General features: G+C 54.6%; 1 protein-coding gene across 1 annotated transcript in view; it reads right to left on the bottom strand.

Moving 5' to 3' along the window:
• Nucleotides 1-3,854: 3,854 nt before the first annotated feature.
• The window catches only part of Acsf3 (acyl-CoA synthetase family member 3), a 41,932-nt gene continuing 33,580 nt past the window's right edge, over nt 3,855-12,206 (bottom strand). The window contains exons 8-10 of the mRNA XM_021220579.2: nt 8,885-9,019; nt 8,343-8,454; nt 3,855-4,346 (exon numbers count right to left, since the gene is read on the bottom strand). Coding sequence (XP_021076238.1) covers nt 4,202-4,346; nt 8,343-8,454; nt 8,885-9,019 — 392 coding nt within the window. The 3' untranslated portion in view covers nt 3,855-4,201. The remainder of the gene's footprint in view (nt 4,347-8,342; nt 8,455-8,884; nt 9,020-12,206) is intronic.

Raw genomic sequence — 12,206 nt, 5'->3', positions numbered from 1 at the left:
ATGACAATGTTCCTGCCTCCACCCCCTGAGTGCTGGAATTACAGGTGTATATACACCACCATGCCTGTCTGGCTTTACCCTGTGCCAAGGTGGATCACATCCAGGACTCTGTGTATAGCAGACGTGTACCCTGCTCACTGAGACACACCCCAGACACCTTCAAGGGCTTTCATCTGCACAAATGCTCCAGCGGTCTTTCCAGCATTCCCAAACAACCCTCTGAGGCTACAGTCGTATAAGAACATTGAATGCCAACTGTCTTTCATATTAGTCACTTGTAATTCACCCTTGTGTGTCCAGCATCTCAAATTCTCACTTGGAGTTAGACATTCTCTCAGTCCACTAATTCCCCAACTTTCTCCTGGAGGTCGTGGAGAACCTTGCTTTTACAAAGGCATGCTGGAACTCAGGTGTGGAGAAACCCTTCCCTGTGGCGGTGAACTCATCCCAGAAGAGTAGAGCGTGCTCAGGGGGTGAGCTCCCATTCTGTGAGCACTCAGGACACTAACTGTCTTCTCCCAGGTGGAGGTGCAGCTGACGGCAAGCAAGCCCCACCTGCAGACCCAGCTGGTGAGCTAAGTCTGCGTTTCACTTTTAGTTCACATATTTTTTCAGTGAGCTTTTGGCCTGCCTGTACGTCTGTGCACGACATATATGAATGCCTGATGCCTAAAGAAGCCAGAAGACAGCGTTGTATCTGTAACTGGAAATAGTTACTGACAGCTGTGAGCTGTCATGTGGGTGCTGGGAATTGAACCTGTGCTCTCAACCACTGAGCCATCTCTCTAGCCCCACAGGTTTCACTTCTTGAACATGACCAAGGCAAACATAGCATGAATTTCCTACTGAATAAACTTGTGTCTGTTGGGGAAGAAGGCATCTCCAGTCCTTCCACAATGCTTAAAACAGCTTTTAAAGAGTGATTTCCCTCTGCACTGTCCTGGGACAGGAGCAGGTGTCACATGCAGGGTGAATGCAGAACTGGTGATGCTTTGTGGACCCAATGGCCTATCAGGAATTGCAGGACCCCATGCCTTTTCTTCCAGAACATCTAACGTTGCTCGGGCTGACATTGGCTGCTGGAGCCTCTGAGACAACTGACATTTCACTGAGGGAGGCATTTCTGAGACCAGAACTGTGTTGTCTGGACAGCCATGTGTACATGTTTTATATATGTTCAATGCATGTGTGTGCCTGGTGGCATGTGTGCACAATCCAGTCAGCCTGATGGAGTGCTGTCACTTTCAGGAGTAGCTCATTCCTGTTAAAGCAGCTGCTTTAGGCACTGATGGTGTGGCAGCTGGTTGTTGCTGGTTTTTAACTGGTGGTGGGAGTGGAGGAGAGCTCTGACAGTTTGGAATGAAGGACACTTAATGGTCTATCTCACCCTTACCTGATCAACCTGTCATTCAGGGCTATACCCTGCAGGCCAATGACCTCCTTGTGCTTCAGAGAGGATCCAGAGAAGGGGGAAGGGCCACCAAAGATGGGACATACAAATGTGCATGTCCCAGCCAAGCCTGGTCTGAGCCCGAGCACTCCATGTGACACCCACAGTCTTCAGGAAAGTCCCTTTTACAAGCCTGCACACAAACATGGTCACTTGTGAGTGTGCAGAGACGTTAGCCTCACCTACACAGGCTCACTTTTACAGAGGCAGTTGTCCATGTGTACCACGTATGTACACAGCAGTTCCATGGGAGCTCACAAACCGACCTCTGATCACACACAAATGCCCCAGGCAGACAGGAAAGAGATGGGAGGGACCCGGAGAGGTGAGCAGGAGGGATGGAGGCTGAGGGCTCTGGACCTGAACAATGAGTGCTGTCTACACCACAGTCTTCTCTCCAGGATTAAAACAGCCACTCCCCACGACTTTTGGTTGTTTCATTCGCAGGCTGGAGGTGCCCCCCTCAATGTGTAAAACGCACCCACAGACGGGGCACATGGCATGGGCAGTACCCACAGCCACCTCTGAGAAGGGCTCAGGGAACAAACGGTGCATCTTGTACCCTGCCTGCCAGTGTGAGGCAGGTCCCCGTGCCTGACCTGTGGCTATCCTTCACTGTAGCTGACAGCGCTTTCCTGGGCTTTATTAACGACCGTGTCAGCAGCTGGCGCAGGATGCTGCGACTGTCTTCAGGTGATAGATCACGAAGGCCTTTCACGGCTATTTATTTCCAGTGACCCTGTCTCCCCTCCACTATTGCTCGCTTAAGAGTTATGAAGGTGAATCGGGATAATTTGATATCGATCTATTTGCTGAGCTAAATTGACCGCATGGTGGATGTTAGCAAGGGCACTCGGCTCTACCAGGGCCCGTGGAGGTGGCTCTGACCTCCTGCTCATAGCTACAATGGGGAAACAATTACAAGGACCAACATTGAGGGCCAGGGTCCCAGACATCGGGGAAGTGAGTCTTCCTGGGTTTTCAAAGATTCTACAAGGGCCGTCCATGAGCCACCAGTACTGTACCCACAGGAGTGTGACAAGCGTGACTGCACCCACAGGAGCATGACAAGCGTGACAATGGATGTTCCCCATTCTGGCAAGTGATGCCTTGTCTAGAAACAGTCAAGCCACAGTGACCTTGAGAACGCCATATGGAGAATGGTGTGTGCTTGTGCATGTGTGTGTGCATGCATGTGTGTGTGTGTGTGCATGTGTGTGTGCACGTGTGTGCGTGTGTGTGCATGTGCTTGCGCACAGATCTCCGGCGGCTAGGCTGACATTATTCTCCACTCTGCATGGCTATCTGAGCTAGTGTGGCTCCAGCTTCAGGTCTATATGATGGCCCCAGGGCATCGCATCTTTCACTATGCTGGGCCACCAGGGCAGTGCCCTGCTGTCTTCTCAGGCTCAGATCACCAGGAGAGCGCCTGGTTGCTCTCCATCTCCCAGGAGCCAACAGAGTAGGCATGCACAGCACAGGTGCCTCCTTCCATGACCTTGTGAGGACATCTTCTGAAGACGTAAGGACTGAGGTCTAGGCTGGCCTGGGACACCTGCTATGGAAGGGCTCCCGGGGAAGTTACCTCCCACCACTCCTGAGGCTGCTTTTCACTGGCCTCTGAGTCCACGGTCTTGGGCCCAGTAGCAGATGTGTTTTCTTGAGCAAGATGGCCCAACACAGGGTGATGCTGCATAGGGTCACTCCCACAGACTGCACTGGGATTCTCTGGGAATCCTGCCCCTGGGGATCACCACCATGGACTGGCCTCTGGGAGGCCCAGATATCCGACAGCTCCTTCCACATCCTGGTTTCTGGAGCCAGAGCATCTTCCTTCCAACAATGAATCGTCCAGTCTCACCTGGAGCTCTACCAGGCCTTATGGCAAGGCCAGAGGCCCCATCAGTGATGTCTGCAGATTGCTGAGGGCCATGTGTGGACACAGGGCTATCATTAACACAGCTGTCAGTGGCCCCAGGGGGCAGGGAGGGAGAGAGAGAGAGAGAGAGAGAGAGAGAGAGAGAGAGAGAGAGAGAGAGAGAGAGAGAGGTCTGTGGGCTGGAAGATGGAGGCCAGGGGGACAGAGGAGGAAGAGGTCTGAGAAGTCACAGAGGACCAGAAAGACCCAAACTGGGGTGACACAGGTCAGGGAAGAGGAGCTTCAGGGCTATTTGGGGATGGCCCAGAGGGCTACAAGGACTTCAAGTGTTCTACTGCACACACAGCAGTTCCAGGGAGATAGTCCCAGCAGCAGGAATCCTGCTCTGGGTGCTATAGGCTCCACCCAGTGCTGTTGTTTGTCCTCCTACATGGGCTGGGAGCTGTGACGGCCTAGGAAATGTGTGTGTGCAGACACACAACTCAAAGCTTTGTCACAGTCAGAGAAGCAAGCACAGATATGCATCATGTGTCTTTATTTCACCTCTCTTCTCACTGTCACCTCTGACTCTCTGGGACCTGCCCTAAGGAGAGGCAGCAGCCCCAGGCACTGGAGAGCTGGCCACACACTGGCCACAGCCATGTCCCCAGGCACTGGAGAGCTGGCCACACACTGGCCACAGCCAAGTCCTTACTGTGCTTGTGAGACTGGCACACACCAGTGATCTCAAGGACCACCGAGGACACAGCCAGTGGTCAGGGTCACTCACTTGGTGATTCGTCCCTAGAGGTTTTGATTCTGATCAACCTGACTGCAGAGGGCAGGGTTCCATCTGAGCCCACAGCACATGATTGCCGGGTGTTTGGGGTTCTCTAGCCTTGGCCCGGCTGGCTCCTCTGTCCCGAGGGGTAGAACTGTTTGAGCAGCTCCTTCTTATTCACCTTGCCCATCTGGTTCCGGGGGATCTCCTCCACCAGCAGGAGCTCTGAGGGCACAGCATACGGGGCCAGGACACCTCTGCAGAGACAAACACAGCCTGAGGACAGCACCCTACCCGGGGGATGTACCCAGAAGCCATTGTGGCCACACCCTGACTGTGACAGATGGCAACAGGGCCATTGTCTTCTCTCTGGCTTCCTGCAAAGTCAGGTTGGAGGCAGCAGTGACATGGGTGAGGACACACTGAGAGGAGGCGACAGGGGAAGAAAGCGAGCCCTTTGCTCTCCTCATCCAGCCTGGTTTCTTCTTGTCCTGGGGATAACTGAGCACAGGCTCGCCTGCTGCCATTCCCTCCAAGGTGACTCTGGCACAGGAGAGTGGCCCCTGCAGGTGACAAGCACGGTCAACTCCAGACAAGTGGCTTCTGGGCCACCACCAGGATATAATCAGAGGGAGGCATGCTTTTTGGCAGGAAAGGCTGCAGGCTCTGTTCAGCGTCTCAGATGGCACTGAGGTAGGGATGTGAGCCCTGCAGATGTTCTTCTACTCTGCTGCATGGACCACCCAGCCAGAGATCATGTGCAGAGCCTGGGGCAGAATCCCCACCTGCCTCTAAGTTCCATGGGCCAGAGAAATCTTGACTTTCCCAAGGGTTCTAAGGGTTCCACAGGCGTTTTAGCTGTAGATACAATTTTCAGTCTTGACTGACTCGTGGCCTTCTATGTCACACTTTGTTCCTCCCTGAGCCTGGCTCACCAGCTCTCTTGCTGCAGTGACTGCTCAGACCTTCCTGCAGGGCCGTCTGGGGCACTGTGGTCCTTGAGCCTTGCTCCTCTAGCCACTTGGACTGTGTCCCTTGGTTCTGGACGGGCTAGCCTCACTCCCTATGACTTTATCCCAAGGGACCCTCTTGAGATCCTCTTAACTCTTCCTGGTGCCCCCATCTTTCTCCTCTTGTCCTGTTAAGTTTACCTGGCCTGTATATTTCTCTGTGTAGAAACTTACCTGGGCGGGATTCACAGAGAGGTCCATTGCAGTGTATGTGGGGACTGGGTACAAACTTGTACAACTGGCCGAAGTGAGTGGCTGACACGCAGCTCCAGACAGAGGCAGTCTGCCCACTGCTTGCCCACTGCCTGACTGCGCACTGCCTGGACTCACAGCCCCATCATAAGTAAAAGACATATTAGCTTCCAGATGAACTCTACGTCCCGGTGGGACTGGGAAGAGGTGGCCGTGAGTTCTTGCCCCTGAACACAGGAACTGCGGTGGTCCTCAGAGCCCCTCCCTCAGCTCAGGAATGTGCCTTCTCTGGTACTGCTAGAGTCCCTGCGAGTGACATGAGCGTCTAGAAATGCACGTTCTGTGTCTACTGAACTGAGAGCACGGCTCTCACTCTGCAAACACCCCGCGCCACATGGCTGGGTTTCTGAATGTTTAACCTCCTGTTTCTGGTGTAAGTACCACACGATCATGATGTGTTGGCTCTTTTGTGAATAGGACCTAATTTCTAGCATTTGGTTAAGCATTTTGTGTCTGTCTGGCAGGAAACTGGTTTGGGTTTCTTGTCTGGTTTGGGTCCCATGAAGTCAGGTAGGAATGTCCCTCCTAGTGGGAATAGACTTGTATGCGCTTTGGGGAGTGTCCCCTGAGGTGCTCTGGGCCTGGCATTTGCCTCGTGTTTTTGTTTTGTTTTGTTTTTTGCTGGGATTCAGCTTCACAGACACAGAGCTCTTCAGCCCTGGCTCTCGAATTAGTTCCGGTAATTTACGCACATCACTGGTTCTTCCAACTACAAGGAGGACAACTTGGGGCTGTGTGGACCTCCTGACAATCACTGGGCTGCTGTGAGGTGTGGACTATACCTTACAGCAGGTGGATAACACAGGTGGATAATGCAGGTGGATAAGGCAGGTGGATAACACAGGTGGATAATGCAGGTGGATAACACAGGTGGATAATGCAGGTGGATAATGCAGGTGGATAAGGCAGGTGGATAATGCAGGTGGATAAGGCAGGTGGATAACACAGGTGGATAACGCAGGTGGATAACACAGGTGGATAACGCAGGTGGATAAGGCAGGTGGATAACACAGGTGGATAATGCAGGTGGATAATACAGGTGGATAACACAGGTGGATAACACAGGTGGACACAACAACACCTGGGTTCTCTCTGCTCCTTCCCAAATCTCCTTCTCTTTCTCATTTGGGTCACCAGGGTCACCCAGGCTGGCCTTTAACTTGCTCCAGGCCTGTGCCACTGTGGCTACCTCTCTTTCAGTCAACATGGAGAAAACCTGGTTCTTTGTTAGTGTCCTCTCCTGACACTGTCTCCTTCTGGAACTCCTATTAGCCAACTGCAACCTCAGGATGAGAGCTCTACTCTCTCTCCTTCCACCCGCTTCTCCAATGGCAACTGGACAGCACAGCCCTGTGGCCTGAGGCAGCAGGGTCTCCAGCAGCAAGCAGCATCCACAAAGCATGGACTTGGACATCGCACAAGGGTGATTACTGGGCCACACGGCCCTTGCAGGTGTCCTCTCGGGAAGAACACCGGGGAGCTCAGACACTGTTCCCTGGGGATGGGTAGGGCTGTAGTTTCAAGTGGGGGTCTCTCCACAGGTTCCCAACCCCAAGAAACAACTGGTGGGGAGGCTACCCACTGTGGGGACAAAATGCCTTAGGACAGCTCAGCACTGTCCTCCTGTACACAGCTCTAGCTCCCAGATGCACTAACCCTCAGCCCTCGTCTCGGGTCTTCCTACACTCACTATGAGCCTGAATACCCAAGCAAGGAGCTGACCTCAGCGGCAGACACAGGCCCTGGGGGGAAGCACTCAGAGCGCAGGAGCCACCAAGCTGTGGACACAGACCATGACCCGAGGGATTCAGGCCAATGTGGGTCCTCCATCCAACAACCACACGGGCTCTCAGCAGAGGGTGCCTGTGTTTCTCTTCTCAAAAAAGTAATTGTTTAATCAAAGCAGCAACCGGCCAAGCAGACTGTTGCCTCTGCTAAGCTATGGAGCTCCAACTGTGATTTTGCGAATCCAGGGGAATCGGTAATTGCCCAGCTGTGTGGCCCTGATGAACGAGGACCCCTGCTGCATGTGAAGTCTCGTTGGACGAGCCAAAAATAGTCCTACGCCGAGAGAAGGCAAGTCGGGGTGGGGGCGGGAGGAGACACAATGGAGTGGAGGGAACTCAGATTTAAAGAAGGAACCTGAAGGTCTCCTCACAGTGGAAGCTTGAGGGTCCTCTATCCTGAGAGTCCTGGGAGGATATTGGAAATCACCAGGGGCTAAGATGAGAGAAACTGGAGTCTATCACAAACAACATGAGGGCAAGACAGCCAGTAAAGTATGGTGGCCGTGGTGGCTCACACCTTTAATCCCAGCACTTGGGGGGCAGAGGCAGGTAGATATCTGAGTTCGAGGCCAGCCTGGTCTACAGAGTGAGTTCCAGGACAGCCAGGGCTACACGGAGAAACCCTGTCTCAACCCCCTCCCCCAAACCCCAAGATAAGCATCTACAGGAACCAGGGAGAATCCATCCCTGCCCTGGGTTAAGGAGGGAGCTGTGGGCACAGGCCCAGGCACTCCCAGGCTTTGGGGGGGGCCCCACAGTAAGGTGCGAGGCACGCAGGCCACCCTCAGGGCTGCGGAGCCCAGGCCATTCTGTGGCAGGCTGTGCAGGTTTGGCAGGGTAGAGAGGGGTTACTCAGTGCAGCACTGGATTGTCAGGCCCTTTCTGGGGGTCCTCAGCCTTGAAATGATTTGGGGTTTATAAGTTGATACCAAAGTATCTGCTTCATTTCTGACTCGGACTGTCACTGTCTCCCAGCTTGGTTTGCAGCCGAGGTCCTTCCGACTGCCAAGTTCACATTTAATGGGGGAAGAGACAAACTAGTCATGGGTCCCACTGCTGGCTTCTCAGCTTCACCCTCCTCACTTCCAGAGTCCAGAATGGTCCACCCAGCCTCCCCACTCCAGGAAAGGCCCTTCTGTCCCTGATTCCAAGGTAGTTGTTCCCTTAGATGCGCTAGAACCCAGGACAGTCCCTTTAGCCCTACCTGGCCCACTCCTTGAGATCCCTGTGGGACAGTGAATGTCCTTCTTGAAGAGCAACCACAGCTGTGACCCGCTGGCCCCATGTCATATCCGGAACTCCAATTACAGCGACATCTAAGGACAGAAGAACAGGTTGGGGATGCCTGGGAAGGTCCTGACGACCACAACAGGCTGGACAGCATGCAGGAATGTGTGGTAACGTTGGGCTGTTGGCTGCAGTGCCCAAGCCCCCGGAGCGAGACCCATGGGGATGACCCTCTCGGGAGCGGGAAGCATCTCTAGGGCTCAGCCTGCTCTTGCTTGGTCTGCAGAGCAGCTGTGCATTCCGGCCAGGCCGGCACGCCACGCTAGTGCAGCAGGGAGCAGCTTGGGATAGCCATCACATTGCTGTGTGCAGTGGACAGAGAGAGCACAGACGCATTTCACAGGAGCCCTAGTAGCAGGTGGAGGAGGGTCCTAACAGTCCAAACCTTGACAGAGTAGAGAAGGAGGCACTGTATTTGGAGACAGAGCTCCCCTAAGCCTGAGGTCGCCGTTCACTCACCAGTGATGCTGGGGTGGGCCAGCAGGTGCCGCTCGATCTCCAGGGCGCTGACTTTATAGCCTCCAGTCTTGATGATGTCCACGGACGTGCGCCCTCGGATCCAGTATCTAGCATCCTTGAACACGGCGGTGTCTCCTGGAAAAGGAGTTTGTTTCTGTGATCGCTCTAGACAAGCTGGTCACAAGAGACTTCAGTGCTCCTGACTGTCACCCCAGGAGTCCCCGGGGACTACATGCATGCATATGTGGGTCCCACCATTCCCACTGTCCAGGCCCACTTCCTGTAGAGGTTAGCTCCAACGGCATGTGTCCTTCCCCATTCTCCATTCCTGTGACACTGGCACCCGGCCCTGTGGCCAGCAGTGCAGGGTGGAGCCCACCAGAATCTGTGGCAGTGGCAGGCTGGGAACCAACTGGGCCACTGGATTCTGGGCCGTGTTCCTGTCAGAGCAATCAGAAACAGGGCGCACCATTTTCAAGAGAGCAGCAAACAGCTGGTGGCCTTTGACCCTGACCTCTGCTTCACAGACTCATGCTGGGCACTGTCCCGCACTGTCCCACCGCTATCCACAAGCCTCTATCATTGCACCGTGGGCGGGTCCTGGGTGAAAGGACGGTCATTTCCAGCTCCTTTTCCAACACGGGGATGCCCTGTGGTAAATGTCTTCCTGCTCTTCTGCCCTTGACCCCCACCAGCCCCAACCAGCCACAGTGTCCTTTTCCCTAAGCAAAATACCTGTCTCACTCGCTCCTTCCACACAGGAGCATGGGCCCCGCCTGGCGAGCTTGTTATGTCCCACAGACACGTTGGCAGTGCCAGGAGCAGCGCCCAGGCTGGAGCACAGGGCTGTATTTCCGGCCGAGTCTTCCTCCAGCACAGCGGTGTGTGTATTTGCACATTAGTGTGGGTGCATGTCCACGCACACACATTTGCATGATTACGGCTGTGTGGAGGCATGCAGATGCTAGCAGCAGCCCTGACAGCAGTGCTGAGGCCTCCCTGTCTGCTCACACGCTCCCTGCACTCCCCGTGGGTTATTAGCTGGAATAAATCATAAATATTTCATCGTACATCACGCGGCCCGACACGGTAAGGCACCATCCATCACCCTGCTAGTCCCTGGGACTTGCAGTGCAGGGCACACTCCAGTCTATTAAACAAGATGGATGGGCCTGGACGAGCCCAGGGCTTACTCACAGAAGACAGGGAGAGGCTGGCCCTGAAGACAGGACTGGCACTGAAGAGTTCTCTCGTGTGTGGCAGCTCTGTGTGTGGCAGGTGACAGAAGAGTTGGATGGGCAGCCTCAGCTTAGACCAGGACAGGCCTTGGACAATACTGACTGAAGGGAAAGGACCCAGTGTGGGCTATGGGACATACAGGCCCTGTCCTGGGCCCTAAGGGACCCTCTATCTGTGGGGCATACAGGCCCTGTCCTGGGTCCTAAGGGACCCTCTATCTATGGGGCATACAGGACCTGTCCTGGGTCCTAAGGGACCCCCTATCTGTGGGGCATACAGGACTTGTCCTTCCCATTCCTGTTGTAGCTCTGGGTCCAGCTGTGTCCTTCAGACCGGGAAGTTCCGTCTTCCAGCGGCTTCTGTCCTGTAAGCATCCGGTTGCTCGTCTCTACATGAGACAGTGAGGTGGCAGCCTGCACTCAGGGTCCCAGCAGGAAGCTCTCTGATGCTGCCCCCCCCCCCCCGGGCCTCCACTCCCTCTAAGGTGCAGCACAGCTGAGCCGCTGCCCTGCCATGGCTTATCTTTTTGGTCCTGCAGGAGATACCATACTGTCCACCGCATAGCTCCACACCCTCGCCCCAAGCCCCGTGTTCATCTGGTGAGAGGCCTTGGGACAAGGAATTCTGCATATGTGGGTTCTTGATCTGGGACCGTGGCCCTCGCTGCTTTTTTCTCTCTTGAGGAAAGAGATCCGGGCACCACTGGGCACGGCCTGCTCTAGGCGGATCCTGTCTCACTGTCAGTGCTTGGGGATAGTGCATGAGCATAAAGGACTGTCACAGTCCATGACTTGGGGACAGTGTAGGACGATGGGTGCCAGGGTCTGTCTGTCTACTGCAGCGCTGGGAGAGAGGAGTTAAGACTGAGTGCCCGGCTATGACTTACTCTCAACGCTCCTTGATGTGCCGTCCTCTCTAAGCTTGCGATGTGGTACCTCACAACCTGTCTATACAACAACCCTGATAACTAATAAAGGCCACGCCCGGGGTTCCCTCTGCCCGATTCCATGCTGCTTACAGCTCGCGACTTCGTAGCCGGCAAGGCCTCAATCCTAGCATGCTCTGAGCTCTGACAATGGTGACTGAGGAGTCCGAGCCACTGCGGGTGTGCTTAGCCTTCATCAGCCCTGGCCTTGGAGACAGTCTCTATAAATGTCCCCGGGGACAGGCAGGAGGAGAGCTGGGCTTTCGCAGTGCTCTGCTCAGTGTCGGCACACCGAGCACTGGCAGCCCAGCCCCCATCTCTACTTGGATGACTGAATTCCGCTCTGTTGAACAGTCCTGTTCACGGCAGAGTCTGATGCAGGGCTGAGGTCTGCCATCGGCGCCTCCACCTGAGCAGCGTCCATGTCTGTTCTGAGTCTTGAGAAAACTACTCTGTCCAGGCCACTGGGTGTCCTTGCCCTTCAGGGGCAGGAAGGACCAGCACAGATGCTGGTGCCAAGGTCTGGCAAGCTGCAGGGAACCGTGAACTGTAGGCAGCATGGTATCAGGCCGAGGGAGCGCCTGGATGTGGTCTCCATGGTTGTCCACGGAGTGGCTTCTGCCGGACAGATGACTAGGCAACACATCACTAGCTTAGAAAAGATAGCGAGTCAAGGGGGCTTGAAGGTAAGTTATAACCAGAGGCTCAGTTCTCAACCCCTTCCTCCCAATAATGCTGCTGACACCAGTTCTTCATGACAGAGGTGACAGTAAGTATTCAAGGGGACACAGTGAATGTCCTCATAAAAACAAAGATTTGGAATTCAGAGTGCATGAGAGTGTACTGGAGGGGACCCTGATGCTGGTGTCCCCAACGGCGACAGAAGTAGTATCTGGTTTTCCCATAGCCGGCCAGCCACACGGGTTGAGTTGCTTTTGCTCCAGGGTACAGTGCTAGGTCCTTACTTGAACTGTGGCAGAGCATGGGTGTCTCCATATAGGAGCTAAGAGCATCGGTGTCTCCTTACAGGAACTATTCTAGACGTGCTCTGCGGCCTCACTGTGCGGGGTCTAGGCTATCTCGGGGCTCACTGTGCTGGGTCTAGGCTATCTCGGGGCTCACTGTGCTGGGGTCTAGGCTATCTCGGGGCTCACTGTG

Source organism: Mus pahari, chromosome 20 (genome assembly GCF_900095145.1).
Source record: "Mus pahari chromosome 20, PAHARI_EIJ_v1.1, whole genome shotgun sequence".
Lineage (NCBI taxonomy): Eukaryota > Metazoa > Chordata > Mammalia > Rodentia > Muridae > Mus > Mus pahari.
Note: the sequence above shows the minus strand (reverse complement) of the source record. Positions and strands in the feature narration are given on the sequence as shown.